Raw genomic sequence first — 16459 nt, 5'->3', positions numbered from 1 at the left:
CCCCCCTGTCTCTTGCCCACATGGGATGCACGGTGCCGATCTGATAATAGTCAGCCTGTCTCTGCTTCTTCTTTCTTTCTTCTGCTTTCTCTTCTGCTTGCTCTCTTGCTGTGTTCTCTGGAATTCTCCTGACCACGACTCTCCTTCAGCCATCCCAGCCATCCAGCAATCCCCCTTGTCTGGTTGCACATCTCACCTCTCACCAACATTCTGGGTACAGCTCTTATCTTAGTCATCTTATGCAAGAAACAAAGCATGCTGACAGGTGTCAGAAGTGTGCATTAGTGAATTTCACCGCCATTGAGAGGCTCATTACAAAAACCCCACGTTTCGTCTCGCCCCTCCTCCATCCTCCTTTCTCCCCCTTTCCCTACTTTCCGACTGCTCTCATAACCCTACGGATGGAGACGTACTACGGCCTTGTCCGCACTCCTGCGGACGCAATCATCCTATTCGAAGCATGTCGTCTCGGCCTACTCCCTCGCGTCCAAAGACGGTTATCGGAAAAAGAGCGGCAGGCCATCAAGTCGGGCTCGGTGTTTGTGTGGGATGAACGAGAGGCGGGCATGCGAAGATGGACTGATGGCAAGTCCTGGAGTGCCAGCAGGGTTTCCGGCAGCTTCTTGACCTACCGCGAGATGGAGGGCAAACGTGGAGGCGTCTCACGAGCCGGGAAGACGCCCGACAGCCGGGGCGGCAGCGATGATGATCGCAATGACGGGGGTGATGATGCTCCGGATGGATACCGCTACAAACCGGACGGGCTCATGAAACAGTCCTTCAGCATCACCACGTCCACAGGACAGCACCTCCATCTGATCAGTTACTACGCCCGCTCACATCCCACCGCCCCGAACCTCCAGCAGCCGTCCACCGACCCGGCCCTGCGACATATCCGTCCGCAAAAGGGCTTGTATCCCGAATCGACCGTCAATGACCAGCAGAACCTCCCTGTGGTGACGCGGGGACCCATGGCCGGCGCGACGTTTTCGTTGTCGCCTCATCCATATCCGCCAAATCCTCGGGGGTATTCGCCTCTCTATACGTGGCCTCCGACTCCCTTGGCCACTCCGCCCACCGCGACGATTCCGTACAGTGCCAGCTACCTTCCTCCTCTCTCGGTTGCGACGGCTCCCTATGGTCACCACCAGCCGCCAGCGCTACCAGCGCCACCAGCCCAAGCGGCTTTGCCGGCTCCTCCCGAACGACCCCCTCCGCCTCAGACCAGCTCAGCTGCCCCGAGTCATCATTCTACGTATGCCAGCAGCCGTTCGCCGCACCCGCAATCGCAAGCGCAGCAGCAGCAGCAGCAGCAGCAGCGGGTCAATTCGCCAGGTCACAGCGCCACGATGAATTCTCATGTGCCCCAAATCGATCCGCGTCTGATGTCTCCGCCGTCTCAATCGCAGCCGGGGCAGAACAATGAACCCCGACCGTCCCTAGCGCCGTTGACCCCTAATCAAACACATCTGCCGCCTCCCACGACGTCGGCGAATGGACATGACGCGGCTAGTTCAGGGACGACTGTGCCCAGTATCGGCGCGCTGATGAATGGGACGTCGGTACCGCCTTATTCGAAACCGATCACGACGCCCTTGTCCGGCAGTCCCAACAGCATTCGACATACGGATGGGCCGAAGGACATTCCGAGCGAGAAGATTGGGTTTGTCGGAGAAGACATGCGGGCGCTGCGGCAGTTGGACCGCGTGTTCACGGCGTGAGCTGCTTGTTTATTCTTGATGACGATATTTGATACCAGATTCTGAAAAAGCTATCGCGCATTTTCTTGTTGTGTTGTGACTTTGGGGCTGGCGTTGAATGAGCGGGCGATCGATTTGTTTTCTACTACAGCATGGGCGGCGGGTTTATGGTTGTATGTTTATGGTCTGGTTCATACATGGCATCGGGACTGGGTTGAGATGGATGCTGCTGCGTTAGCTATTGTAATCTTTGCTTCTGCGGTGTGTATTGCTATTATTTGCATTTTAGCATGGAGTAGTTAGGCTGGGAGAACTTGAACGTTGACCTTTGCACAGTGTACTGTGAAAGTGTAGTAGTACGTAGGAGTAGCAGTAAGAGTAATACGGACTAGTTCAGTGCCTAATTCTTGGTAAGGAGGATTCTTAGCAGATCGTAACTAAACTAAACCGGCCTTTCTTGCCTTTTGTCTATTTTTATACCAAACCTCAGTACTTGTACCTGTACCTTCTGTATCTAACGGTCTTAAACCTATATCTAATCAATCAATCCTATCTGTGTTCTGTACAGAGTACATACATACTAGGTAGGTAGGAAGGAGAGAGGTAGGTAGCTATAGCTATTATTATCACCTCGATACAGTCAGTTGCAGACTGACAGACAGACAGACTGACTAACAGCAATAATCCCGAACTTGCTCAATATTTATTTATACCTACTAGTATAGTATGGGAGTATAGATAGATAGGTACAAAGACAGAGACGGAGATATATATATATATATATATATATATATATCGATCTAGCATATCTATCTATATCTATCTATCTATCTAGGTATGTATATATGGTCTAGTTAGTATATTATATTATGTTTGTTCGGCAGTTAACTAACTCCATTCTGGAAGAGCAGAGCAGAGCAGAGCAGATAGACGCACTGACAAAAAAATAAAGAAAGAAAAAAAATAAATGTCTGACATGGACACTACTACAGCATGTGAGTGAGTGTGTGTGAGTGAACTTACCCTGCTCCAGTAGTAGTAAGTAGCCTATCTAGGTAGGTAGGTAGGTAGGGTAGTTCCTGGAGAAGAGCAGAGCAGGCACAGCAGGGTGACCATGGGAGCAACATGTGTCGAAAGTTATGCTTGTTTCTGTTTCTTTCTTTTCTTTCTTTTTCCCCCCCTTTTTCCCTTTTTTTTTTCTTTTTACTTTTGTTTCTCCCAATTTACATTTATTTGTCCATTCACTCATTCATCGTTCATCTATTATTAGAGAAATAATACCAAATAATATAACATCAGCTACCATACAATCCTATATAGGTAGGGGTACAGAGTACTTACTCCTTTAAGTATGTACTGTACCTACCCACCTCAGTAATCTTTTTGTATCTGTACATACATACATAGTTTTGTAGGCTTAAAGTTGTATTTATTGTATGTATGTAGCACCGGGCGGCCGGTGGGGAAAAGAAAGGTAAAACAAGCCCTTTTTTAAGTCTAGCGACAGTGCATATTAAGCTTAAGTTTTCATTATTTTAAACTTCATCGTTTAGTTTAATATTTAGATTAGATAGGTTAGATACGTAGGTAGTTTTTTTTTGGCCCCCAAAAGGATTTTTCATTAGGTACATACCTACTACTGTACGTATGTACATGCACATGTGCCTAACCGAGGTAGGTAGGTAATTAGGTAGATTCTTTCCTAGGTAGGTATGTCGTATGCAGATGTATATAGTTCTGTACAGTACATACCAGTAGTGTAGCAGGTACTAGGTACTGTACCAACAGGAGGATGGGAAGATCGCGAGCTAGCTACCTACCTATCTAGCTAGCTAGGAGTTTGGAAACAAACGCCTTGCCTTGGTCATCAATCCATGATGGGATGGGATGGGGGGTAGAAAAAAGTTACAGAACCGAACCTGGAGGCGCGCGGGGGCGGGGGATATAAAAAAAAAAACAGAACGCACACAAAAAGAGGAATGGTCGATCGAAACCCTACCTAGGTGGATTTCCATAGGGGGAAAATGTGATGCTGTTTGTACCTGGGATATACGATCTACGATAGACGATAGACACATACTGTGATATTGGGAAGAGTAGCACTGTATATGAGAGTACTGAGTACATACCGAGTTGCAAGAGAATCAATCCTACCAGCGTAGAATAAGGGACTTTACTACCTAACATACAATCCCATGCAATTACATACGTAGTAGTAGGCTATTGTAGCTAGGTGGGTTTCTACCTACCACTCCATACCTAGGTAGGTAGGTAGTTGTGGGTGATTCCTTTGACTGGGTCGGCTAAGACGTAATTAATGAACTAGGTCTTGTTCTTGAGATAGAGGTGAGAATATTCCCCAAATACTCCGTAGATACTATATACTATATTCTCTATACTAGGCTCTCTACACTACATTCACGTCAAAACAGGCCTTGGGAGAGCCAATCTACGTCACTTGAAGACTCAGACGGTAATAAATAGCTTGGAGACTCGGACAGTAATAAATAGCATCTAGGGATAGATCTTTAGATTCTCCCTTCTCTATATAACCTGCCACCTATGCAATATTTATGACTTACGTAATGTTTCTTTAAAGATGGTTAACCTTGGTGGCTAGGTCTGAATTACTATATTGTATTGTATTCCTGCTGCTATGCTATATCAAGAAAACTTTCTCCCTGAATGAATAGCCTTGAATGGTCAAAAGAAAAAAAAAAGGAAAAGTAATTTTGAAAATAGAGACAACAATAAAAGATACATAATCCATTTTCGAGTCTTTGACTAACTGACTGAGAACTAAGAACCAGGATAATAGAACTCACTCCTACCTAGGTACAGTACATGTACAGTACATACTAGCTTGACAAAACGAACAAGGACTTTCTATATAAGAAAACAAACAAACAATCAATCAATCAATCAATCAATTTGAGAATCATGAGAATAAAAATCTAAAAACAAAAGACTAAATAAAAATCAGGCTGATTGCAAGGACAACCTGTCCTGGAAAAAAAATTAAATCAAAACATCCATAAGAGCATAGACGTAGTCATAAACATCTGACCACAATGTATGTAGTATGTGCTCCCTCCACAAATGAACGGGCGAATACTATATGCCCGAAAACGCCGAAACGCCAAAATAAACGGAAAGGAAAAAAAAAGGGGGGATAAAGGAGCCACAGTTTTGACTGGAATGCAACAAAGGTTGTCTTAAATCGAACCCTGTAAACTTAGGACAGGCAGGCAGGCAGATAGATAGTGCATGTACATAATGCGACAGTTGCAAACCAGAAACAAATCAGAAAAGAAAAAAGAAGGGATCCATAAGCAGAAAGGAACCCAGAAGGTACGTAATTTCATACCTTCTTTGATGTCACCGACACCTGCCTGTCCTAAGTTTTATTGGGTTACTATGTCCTATGTCATATGTCCTGGGATGATTGATTCAACTCTCAGATCGATGACTCAGTCGAATATGTCGTCTCAGATTATCTTCGCGCGTGTATCGTCTTACACAGTCGGGGAAAGGACATGGAAACGTTAACGAGCAGAGCGAAGGACGAAACAGGTCCGCATGGCGGCTCCTTTGATGCCGATCCAGATCCGCCTTCAGGCCGAATGGTTCTTGCTGACAGCCCGGAACGGTGCATTTGAATCGCTTGTTGTGTCTTCGGTTGTAGTGTTTGCTAATGAGACAGGGGTCAGTAGGCACGCATTCAAGAATGGAAGAAAGAGATCTGAGTCACTCACTTGAGCAGATAGGCTTTTTCAAACTCTTCATTGCAGTCCGGGCAGCGATGCGTTTTCTTAACGGGAGGATGCTCAAGCTTGCCGGAGCAGGCCCCTGGTTGATCGAGCAAGCTGGGTGGGTTCTGAAGCTCTTGAGGTGTCGTTTCCGGTGGGCTGGGATATGGATTTTGTGGCTCATGCTGAGACAGTACTGAATGCGATGAAGACCGACACAACGCTGGAAGGGCGTCAGGATGCTGCCTTTCCGATGTATCGGCTGGCGGACTCAAAGGCGCGGAGCTTGTGTCTGCTCGACTGTGAGAGAGCGTGGTAGACTTAAACTTGGACCAAATGACGGGGTTCAATTCATATTCGACCTCAAAAGGGTCGACATATTCACGGAGGAGAAGACAGCCTTGGTCGTCGTCTAAACGATGGACCCCACAACCGCTCGGAATGGGGGGTGCGCGAAGGCAACAAGCAGCCTTCGCGCGGTGGCAGCTTTAGCAAACAAAAAGAAGATATTCTTTTTCTTTCTTCTTTTCTGATATCCCCCTCAACCAGGCGCCTTCAAGGCAACGGTTGTGGGGAGAGGAGAGAATGCTCTAGAGAAGGACGACTCTGATGAGTTGAAGGAAACTGGTGCAGGCTGAGCAGAATCAAAGGGCGATCGAAGACTTGATATAGTCAAATATCACAAGGCTGAGGCATGTTGATAACATGTTAGTGGGCAGCCGAATGAGGCGCAGACGGAGGCATGCCGCATGGCCATTGGCCAATTGCTGCTTCAGCTCATAATAAGGTGGAGAGTTTCCTTTCCTATCCAGTGATATTATTTTATTATTTCTAGAGTCCGCAGCTAACAACATGTACCTTCCTGCCGTAAAAAGATCTATAGTACATGCAGCATGACTGAACGAGACTAGCTAGCATAATGGCATGCCTTAGCCGCAAGAACCAAATAAATCCGAGGTTATGCTTACAGATTAGTATTATCTAAACTATATCTTATAATGGCTATCTTAATTTTAATCAAGATAGATATAAATAGAGCTAAGATAACTATTTCCCTGACTTAAATCTAGGATAGAAGTAAGTTAGAATATATTATATTAATACCTAGGGGTAGGCTATAATGATCTTACCTATTAAACCAAGCAAACACCTAAGATAAAGGAAGGAGATAGAAGCTGATTAGCTATATGAATTTTTCAGGCTTAAAGATTACCCTATTTTCTGAACTTCATGATCTTTTCCAATAATCACTATTTCTTTATTTTAAAAATACTAGGAGTTCTAGTTCTAGTCAAAAATTTAGTCATCTTATTATCTTTGTTGACACCTTGGTGGCAAGAATTGAGTAAATCCAGCCTGAGGCTGTGCTGACGGATTAATATTATCTTGAGATTTGCCTGAGGCATGATGGCACACCTCTAGAGACATACATTGCTACCAGCTAGGTCTGCTGCTGTCATAGTTGTCCAGGTACTTGATCTACGACGGGTTCTGTATCCCGTAGCAGCTATCTTGATTTAATCAAGACAGATATAAATCGAGCTGAGATGGACTGCTTTCCCTGACTTTGTTTCTGTACTGGATTTGAGCCAATAAATGTCCTAAAAAAAAATATAATATAATACAGTTCTAGACAGTATTAGATGTGTATTTACACGAGTCTGAATTCTAAATGTAATAAATATCAGATCGATAAAACACCAAGATAAGTGGTTAACTTCAAGTATAATAGTTTATGGTTTGCAATATCAGGAAGTCCCTTATAACTATACCTCTTGGCAGGCTGCCTTCCTTGACTACTTTTTATGAGTATCAATTATTACTTAAGCATTCTCCTTTATCGTACCTATACACTAGAAGTTGTAAGTCTAGCCCCCTTAGATGTTGCTAATCCAGCCGCACTGGTGGATGCACCGGCTCATCCCCAATCTCAGCCATCTTCTCCTCCAGCAACTTCGTCATCGTCAGCACGACATCCTTGTACTCCGGGTCATGGTAGCAGTTGAACAGCTCCAGCGGATCCTTTTCGCAGTCGAACAGCTCCCACTCCTTCTCCTGCCCGCCCTCGCGCGTCCCCTCGATGCCAAAGTCCTCGTTGTACCAGTAGATCAGCTTGTACCGCTGGTTCCGCACGCCGTAGTGTGCGTATGCCTCGTGGATCGGGTCTCGGTGCATCCAGTACCGATGATAGGCTACCTGCTGCCAGTCATCGGGTTTCTTCCCCTGGAGCAGGCACCGGAAGGAAACGCCTTGCATGTAGGACGGCTGGCGGAGATTCGCAAAGTCGAGAAATGTTGGCGCAAAATCGACGTTGCAGATGATGTCGTCGCACACACTGCCCGGCTTGATCTCCTTCGGGTAGCGGATCAGAAACGGCATCTGGAACGATTCCTCGTACATGAACCGTTTGTCAAACCAGCCATGCTCGCCGAGGAAAAAGCCCTGATCGGAAGTATAGATGACCACGGTATTGTCTGCAAGCCCTTCCTCGTCGAGGAAATCCAAGAGGCGACCGACATTGTCATCGATGCTCTGGATGGTCCGGAGATAGCGCGAGATGTACCGCTGAAACTTGAATTCGGCCAGTTGCTCGCGACTCTCAAACGTGAAGACGGTCCCATCTTCCTTGTCGATCAGTTTGAGCTTCGTCACGTCGTCTGGATTGGGGATCTTGCGCTCGGTGCACGAGCTCGCGTTAATCAATTTTTCGCCCACACTGGCACCGCCTTCAGGCTGGACGAGGCCGAGATCCCCATACGTCAGATCGTCCGCCACACGCATCTTCGCGACCTTGGCCGCACGGGCTCGGTTCTTGTATTCGTCCGTGAACGTGTCGGGTAGACGAACAGGGTCTCGGTACAGGTGCTTGTGGCGTTCATGACACTCCCACGAGCGATGCGGAGCCTTATGGTGACACATCAGAAAGAAAGGCTTGTCTTTCTGCCGCTCTCGGATCCAGCGGATGCTCTTGTCGGTGATGATATCGGTTGCATAGCCCGGTTGGACGCTCTCGACGCCCATTTCGATCATGACCGGGTCGTGATATTCGCCCTGCCCGGGCAGAACGGACCAGAAATCGAAGCCGGACGGCTCATGCGGCGTGCCCTCGCCCAGATGCCATTTGCCGATCATGGCGGTCTGATAGCCGCCGGTGCGGAGGTGCTTCGCCACGTTGGGCAGACGCTTGTTGATCTTGCTGTCGAGAGTGATGACCCCGTTGACATGGTTGTGCGTGCCGGTGAGGATGGCAGCGCGCGAGGGTGTGCAGATCGAGTTGGTCACGTAGCAGTGATTGAATTTCATGCCTTCGTGCGCGAGGCGATCCAGGTTGGGGGTCGAGTTGATGCCGGCGCCGTAGCAGCTGATGGCCTTGGAGGCATGGTCATCGGCCATGATGAAGAGGATATTCGGTCGAGCCATGGTGATTGAGTAGATATACTTCTGTATTCACGTCCTGAGAATTATGTACTGTGCCGTACATCCATGTGAGCAAGTTTCTTTCGAAACTGCCAGTTCAGCGTCCGTATTTAAAGCAGAGAACGCCGACGTCGGACGGCAGAAGCACGCCATGGTAAGCAGACTCCGGCTTTCCATCATCCACTCGATGACAAGATCAATGATAATAACCTACCTAGCTGGGTAGGTAGAAGAGACTTGAAGGCACTCGGATGTCGGACTGATTTAGCTCCATCGGCAGTCGGGGAAGCGCGCTTCTGATTCGACAAATCGACGACATCCGATTCAACTCATCTACATTATTCTCTTTCTCTCTCCTCTTCAATCCAATCCAATGGCAGGATACTGCTGATTGAACTGAGGATTTCTCCATCAATTTTAGTTTCTTCCGGAGTCGAAAGCGGGGTGACGACAAAAGCGCTAAAACTGTACTGGACAAGACTTTAGCGTGTAGTAGCCTTGCTGGATGGAAGACCATTGAAGCCATCAGAGACGTCAGAGATAGTCGAATGTGAATATCAGCTAGTTGAGTGATTATACTTACTTGACTGCAATTATACATCATGCCTACCAGAGCACGCGCGTCCATCAACACCTGCGCACAGTGCCGTCATCGCAAGGCAGGCAGACTCCCCATCTTGCGAGCACGACTAATGTCTGACAGGTCCGCTGTGACGGGCGACACGATACCTGTCGGAACTGCGACCGGTTTGGTTTTCACTGCTCGTTCAGTCGTGATTTCCACGGGGTATTCCACGAACGGCGTCGGGTCAGCCTCGCGTGTACAGCCTGTCGGGCACACAAGACTCGCTGCTCCGGCGAACAGCCAGTTTGCAAACGCTGTCTTTCTCGGGGGAGTCAGTGCACTTATGCCTGTGCTCCACAGAGGGAATCGAATGGTCCCCAATCGCCTCATCGCGAGTCCTCTGGCTCGATCTCGGCTCGTCCAAAGTCTTCAGATAATAGGACTCCGAATCTCCTCAAGGAGAGGTGAGTTACTTCAGTTCGGGGATCATTATAGGCTAACAGCATCGTCAGGGTTGAATTACCGAGCTTTCGGCAGATCACGGCCGCCATAGAAGACTACTTCTCTCGAATCTATCCCTTGCCACTGTATTCTTTTCTCCACAAACAGACACTGACCCGACAGATACATGGCGGAACCGCCGATCCAGCCCTCGTCCTGGCCATCTGTGGCGTCGGCGCCCAGCTGCACGGCGAGCGGGAGAGAAGTGAGGCATTGACCGACGCAGCGGAAAGCCTCATTCTGAGCCAGCTCCACTGCCCATCCATCTTCAAGCTGCAGGCTCTTCTTCTCGTTATCCGGCAGCGCCTGGAATCGATGAAGCTGTCGAAAGCGTTTATGTTGACCGCGCTTGCCTCCCGGGCTGCGTTCGCGCTCCGGCTGAATTATAACCGCCCGCGGTTGGAATTTCTGGCCCAAGAATGTCGTCGGCGGTTGATGTGGTCCGTTTTTCTTCTCGATGGCATCTGGGCGGGTGGTCTGAATGAATTCACTCTCTGCTCGCCAGAGACGGTTCACCTTGATCTGCCGTCGAGCGAGGAGGAGTTTGGCCCAGCGGCGAATCTCGAAACAGATCGCCATGATCCGTGTCCCGATCTATTGGCTTTCTGTGTACGAATCACGGCAATCCGAAGAGATATTCTAAAGTATGTCTTGCTTGTACACTACACATCCATACTTAACAATCCATCACTAACACTGACATCCGAGATACACGAAAAAAGTCCTTTGGGAACCGGAGGCGCCCGGGATTTTTCGAGAGTCGATTCAGGCCTTCGAACAGAGGCTCCACGAATTCCAAACCGAGCTGCCGGCATCGGCGTCTTTCTGTGCGGAAAACCTGCAACGGTACGCATCGACTCCATGGCTCGCGCGGTATCTGCTCGTGCACACATCCTGGCACCAGGCGCACTGCGATATCTTCCGGTTCTTCCTGGCGGGGTACAAGGAGGCGCTTCCGGAATCGTCGCTGAAGAAGATGGGCCAGGAGTTCGTGGTCAGTGCAACAGACAAATGCCTGAGTCATGCGGTGTCGATGACGGAGATCTTTTCGCTGGTGTTGCAACTGGATCAGGAACTGCCGTTGATGGACGGCGACCTCGCAATCTGTGCCTATCACTGCACACGGATCATCTTATATTGCTTCCGCAATAAGATTGGAAAGGTTCCGCTGACCGCTGAGACGGGGCTTCGATGCGCGATGAAATGCCTGCAGGTCGTTACGAGGCTATTTGGGTCGTCTGCTGGGACTCGAGTTATTGTAAGTATGTCCATGGATGGGTTTCGTGATGTCTCTGACAGACAGTGCAGCGGGAAAGCATCGAGGAGATGCTCTCGCACTTTGCAGATGCAGAAACGCTGCGCGATGACTCGGACACGGAGCGTCTGACGGATAATGAACCGGCGCCCCTGTCCCACGCGGCGCGAATCCGCCAGATGCTTTCTATCCATAGCTTGGTGCGACAGGCCAGTTTCGCCGATGACAGTCCGGTGGTTGCTGCTGCTGCTGGCGGGAAAGAACCCGAACCCGAATCTGAACCCTCAGGGAAGGGAAATGCAAGCTCGGTAGACGATGCAATTCCAGACAAACCAGAAAAGCTTCAACACGATGAAGCTTCCATCAACGGGCAGACTATAGACCAATTGACAAGTATGAGCATGAGTCCCGCTTTCCTCTGGCACGATCCTGCCGCGTTACAGGACGAACCGGAGAGTCTGGACTTCTTTTCCAATTTCGAATCCGACGATCCTCAGCATCAGTACTGGCAATGGTGGGATGCGTGGGGTCCATCATTCGATGTTGATGTTGGTGTTGGTGTTGATCAGAATAATGGCAATGTAAACGGATTGCTCTGGAATTAATTCCAGCATGCGGCAGTTTTATTTTACATCGAAGCAAGCTTGTTTCCACGACATGAAATTTCTGAATGAAGACGTAGTCATGCCATTATTGCTTCCTTCCTTCTTTGACTATGTACTGTACATACTACTGTACATACAGTACCTTTTCAACCTCGACTTCGAAGTGCCAACCGATATACATATATCTAGATTCCTTATATATTATATATAATATAAGACTTGACTGCAGCGTGCTAAACCTTGTCCTGACCATGACGCTTCCCAAACGCCACGAGAAGAAGAAGAAGATGATGATACAGAGTATAATACAGCTTATTCTTACTGCAGTACAATCACGAATCAAGCAGCCAGCCAGCCAACCAAGCAACCAGCTACTACACTACACTACACTACCTACCTCGCTATCACAGTCTCAGTACGTATGTACTGTACTGTACATGTATGTACAAACATACGTATGTACGTACCTGCTAGATAACGCGCCCTGCATAGGTTAATCTCATTTACGAACAATGTATGTATGTACCTACCTACCTAATATAGTAAGGACTGGAGTAAGTGCGGTAAAGAGATCATACTATAGTGTATTTACAGTACAATCATAAACAAAATCAAGTTGCTTCAACTTGCACTCGGCAAGCCCTGATTGATTGTTGCACAGGTCATGACTCGTGTGTGGAATCTAAGTTTATCCCCTTACCCTGCCGAGTATCAAACCAAATCAAATCAAATCAATATTGATATCGGCTACAAGGACGGTTATATTCTTAGCCGGCAAATGCATACAGTAAGTACCTAGGTAGTACACGACATATGCAATTCTTCTGTGACTAACTCATCGTCGCTGGCTTGCTTGCAGTCTATTTACTTGGTTGCCTGTCTGTCTGCCTGGCTGCTTCATACTGGTAGTAATAATAAATCATCTGATATATACTACAGTACACTACATTATGTACATACAATACAGCACAATATAAAATATTACATGCATATATACAGTACATACATCGCTGCATTTGACTTCATCTTCATCAAATCTCGCTAAATAAAGGATATGCATCGTGGGACAGTAATAAATAACATAACACGAACCAACCAACAGGACCCGACCACCGCTCGCTCCGATTGATTTCTCCGGCAGTGCGCCTAATGCCTAATGGATGGATGCCCATGTTCCAGCTGGTGAGCTGGTGGCAATGCAATAATCATATCAGAGATACAGGGCAATCAATGGGGGAAAAAAAGGAGAGGAGGAGAGGGAAGGAGAAGGGGGGAAAATGTACACGAGAAGGAAAGCGCGAAAAAAAAAAAAACAGGCGTTCCCACCACCGACTGCCGTTTTTCTTTTTTTGATTTGTGTTTGGAGCTTTCCTCAAACAAACCCTGGAGGAAAAACAAGATCGCAATGCAATGCAATGCAAACAGACGCCCTGCACCTCCTTCGCCAGCTAGGTATCAACAAATCCGCTCAAAACCAGACGACCCGACGAGCCATTCCCAAATGCTTTTTGACCACCAAGCATCCCTGTTGGATGTCACAGATCCATGCCCGCCAAAGAAAAAAAAACGCCCATGCCGATAGATATCTCCAAAAGGTGATATATAATGAAACAAGAAAAAAAAGATGGAATCGGTATAACCATGTCCCATCACGCCCGTCCGCTCCTACGTAATCAAAAAGTCCATGTTCATCTCGCTGATGATCTTCTCCCAATCCCAGCTGTCTTCCATCTTCGTATCCATCACCTCCCACACCCGTTCGACTACCCGCAGCGCCGGCTCGATGTTGCGCAGGTTCGAATACGCCTGCAGCGCGTCGAAGCCCTTCTTGATGCGCTCCCGCTGCCGCTGCTCAAAGGCGGAACAGCCCAGCAGGAACAGTGGCATCAGCATGACGCTGTACGCCCCCGCGTCGAGCGGCAGCATGTCCAGATACTTCAGCGCGTCGTCCACCACCTGAGAGATCTTCTCGCTGGGACGCGACGGCCGGATTGTTCGATACAGGTACACCCATGTCGACTGCCGGTACAGCTGCGCTGCGAACCAGTTGGACGTTTCGGGCGGATAGGCCGGCTCCCAGCTTCGCAGGGCCGAGTCGATCGTGACGGCCTCGCTCAAGGTCTGGTAATCGACGGCCGGCTCATACCCCTCGTTATATCGTTGTCGGATCCGATCCCGCAGTTTCGTGATGGCAGAGATATAGTTGAAAAGACCGTCAAAGATCCCCAGCAGCGCCCCGGCCTGCGCGTGGGGAACAAAGTCTGGCAGGCGCAGGTCCCCCGTCAGGTCGAGCGGCCGGCGATCGAGCGAGGTGATCGAGTTGGAGACGTCGTGGTACTGGAAGAATTCGATAATGAACTGTCGGAATTTCTCATTGCGCGGCCGTTGCGTGACGAGCAGGTACCGAGCGGCATCCATGTGCGACCGATATTCCCCGCTGGTCTCTCCCTCGCAGATGGTGTTGAGACACAGGGCCAACGTCGACGCGATGATGGGATCGTCAATCAGCAGCTGCGGCTCTTCGCTACTCCCGGACGATGCAGCAGCGGTTGCCGCGTTGATGCTCTCTCTCAGATCCGTGATCGCGCGATCAAAGTGGTAATGTTTCCGTTCTTTTAGCCGCGGTTCCGGGTCGCGGGCGGACAGATGCGACCCCGACAGGCACATCAGCGAGTGCATCAGGCCGCGGTGCTGGGTCGCCATGGGCAGGAGGATCTCCTTGAAGGGGTTGGAGTCGTCGTTGATTAGCGTCAATACGCGACTGAAGTCGTAAACGAAGTGGTCGAGGAATCGTCGATCGATGTCGGTTTCGATGCCATCGATCAGGAATGGCAGCCCCCGGGGCAAAGCTGTCAACGAGTTTCTCCGGACCGCTGAGACACGACCATTATTAATACAGATTCTTCCCAGCGAAACAAAACAGGTAAGATGCCTACCATCTTCCATCTTCTGCTTGCCGCTCTTCCAGATCTCCTTGGGCGGATAGCCTTCGCACACGACGGCATTCTTCTGGCAATTCAGACAGGAGGGCTTGGTTTCGTCGCATTTCTTCTTCCTCCGGCGACAGGTGATGCATCCGGTCTTCGAGCGGCCCTTGGCGACCTTGACTTGGCCTCCGGGGGCGGGCAGCGGGTGTTTGCGCGGGCGGCCGCGTTTCCGTGGAAGGGCGACGGGAATTCCGGAGGTGGCCGCGGGGTTCTCCTCGTCCACCGCCTTGGCCGGCACTAGCCCCTCCCCCTCCTCCTCGATCTCCTCGATCTTGGGGATGACGGTCTCCGTCTCGTTCGCGGTAAGCAGGGTAAAGCTAAATGTCGCGGTTGCTGACGATGCCGGAGTGGGCTCGGACTGGCGTCGCATTCTGGCGGCAGCGTTGGTGGTCGCGAGAGAGGTGTTCGGGGACCAGAGAGGCAGATCCTCGGGGGCATCCTCTGTCGTGAGGCTGTGGGATTGCGTGTCGTCGGAGGACGAGGGCGATTCGACGGCGACGGAGTTGAAGGCCAGCGACGAGGCAACAGGCGAGTTCAATCGGAACGGACCGTCCAACGCGGAAGGCGCAGTTGGCACCGACGCAGGCTGGTTCTGCATGGACAACATCGATCTCCCAGCATGAAGCAGGAAGATTTGAAGACAGTACTCTGTCTGTAACGATGGATGGGATGGGATAAAAGAAAAGCAAGAGCTGTCGGGGGTGGCCGGTGCCTGCTGCTGCCCGCTCACTACTGCGTGTCAGGCGGGGAAGTGAAAGCAGACAGAGGAGTCGTTCTCGTTAGCGTCCAGCCCGGCCGGGGGTGGTTGAACACTTTTGTAGTGCTCTTAGACAGTTCTAGTAGATCGTGCCTGTTAGGCTCGACGCACGAGCCGGCCGGGTGCAGGCCTCTCCGGCGGTTGAAGGTCACTAAGGTCACTCCGGAGTAAGTTCCCTCCTCTACTAATCATTATGGGGCAATGTCACTGGTGCAGGGTCGCACAGCGTCGTGTCTCTGCCTCGAAACTAATTTGGTATGCGGGGGAGCCGGGTCTGCACCGTCGAGCTGCTAGTCACCAATCGGCCTGCCAATGGGCGATACGTCCAGCAGTAAGAGGGGCGAATCCTGTGGTTATAAGGAAGCAGTTGTAACAGGCCAGCCCAGGTTGATCTAGGTACTCCAGACATGAAAATTCTCCTGTTGCAACAGCTGAAGCCTGACAGCCTGGTGGAAACCCTTGCTTTGAAGAATGGATGGGGTCGCCGCCTACAGACAAGACGAACGCCAATCAAGAAGCGACGGCCAACGGAATATTACCTAGGTATCCAGCTGCTGCCATATTCCAATGAAAGATACGAAGAAGTACAGAATACGGAGTGTAATAGCGACTGTCGTGTGGACACTGCACGGGACAATGGCAACAAATGGATACCTATGCCTAAATAATAATGGCCATGCATGCTGTGCAGGAGAGCGGGTCGCGAAACAAACCCCTCCTGTGCCCCAGACGCCCCACAGCTGGGATTCTTCTGCTGACTCTTGCCGCCTTCCCGGCTGCTTTGTAGAAAAAAAATTTTCTGGCTTGGCAGCCCTTCGTATTCGATCTTATTCGATCTCCTTTTTCACGCGACCAGTTTAAGGTTTTGGGGGTGCAGCGTGCAGCCAGTCAGCCCATGTAAATGTCTCTGACGGTAAGTAATC

At 49.5% G+C, this 16459-nt stretch overlaps 5 protein-coding genes across 5 annotated transcripts; 2 read left to right on the top strand and 3 right to left on the bottom strand.

Moving 5' to 3' along the window:
• Nucleotides 1-401: 401 nt before the first annotated feature.
• Nucleotides 402-1721, top strand: VTN77DRAFT_3087 (uncharacterized protein; the record flags this gene model as incomplete). The annotated part of the gene is made up of 1 exon (XM_069418998.1): nt 402-1721. The coding sequence occupies one exon, from the start codon at nt 402-404 to the stop codon at nt 1719-1721; it is 1320 nt and encodes a 439-aa protein (XP_069278887.1).
• A 3593-nt stretch (nt 1722-5314) lies between these two features.
• On the bottom strand, nt 5315-5633 carry VTN77DRAFT_3086 (uncharacterized protein; the record flags this gene model as incomplete). Its single annotated transcript, XM_069418997.1, has 2 exons — nt 5315-5391; nt 5456-5633. The coding sequence occupies 2 exons, from the start codon at nt 5631-5633 to the stop codon at nt 5315-5317; spliced, it is 255 nt and encodes an 84-aa protein (XP_069278886.1).
• Nucleotides 5634-7336: 1703 nt separating this feature from the next.
• VTN77DRAFT_3085 (uncharacterized protein) lies at nt 7337-8869 on the bottom strand (the record flags this gene model as incomplete). Its single annotated transcript, XM_069418996.1, has 1 exon — nt 7337-8869. The coding sequence occupies one exon, from the start codon at nt 8867-8869 to the stop codon at nt 7337-7339; it is 1533 nt and encodes a 510-aa protein (XP_069278885.1).
• A 599-nt stretch (nt 8870-9468) lies between these two features.
• VTN77DRAFT_3084 (uncharacterized protein) lies at nt 9469-11792 on the top strand (the record flags this gene model as incomplete). The annotated part of the gene is made up of 5 exons (XM_069418995.1): nt 9469-9525; nt 9570-9895; nt 9944-10576; nt 10641-11190; nt 11241-11792. The coding sequence occupies 5 exons, from the start codon at nt 9469-9471 to the stop codon at nt 11790-11792; spliced, it is 2118 nt and encodes a 705-aa protein (XP_069278884.1).
• A 1665-nt stretch (nt 11793-13457) lies between these two features.
• VTN77DRAFT_3083 (uncharacterized protein) lies at nt 13458-15386 on the bottom strand (the record flags this gene model as incomplete). Its single annotated transcript, XM_069418994.1, has 2 exons — nt 13458-14665; nt 14729-15386. The coding sequence occupies 2 exons, from the start codon at nt 15384-15386 to the stop codon at nt 13458-13460; spliced, it is 1866 nt and encodes a 621-aa protein (XP_069278883.1).
• Between the last annotated feature and the right edge of the window lie 1073 nt (nt 15387-16459).

Source organism: Rasamsonia byssochlamydoides (assembly GCF_041956645.1).
Source record: "Rasamsonia byssochlamydoides strain NRRL 3658 unplaced genomic scaffold VTN77scaffold_21, whole genome shotgun sequence".
Taxonomy (NCBI): domain Eukaryota; kingdom Fungi; phylum Ascomycota; class Eurotiomycetes; order Eurotiales; family Trichocomaceae; genus Rasamsonia; species Rasamsonia byssochlamydoides.
Note: the sequence above shows the minus strand (reverse complement) of the source record. Positions and strands in the feature narration are given on the sequence as shown.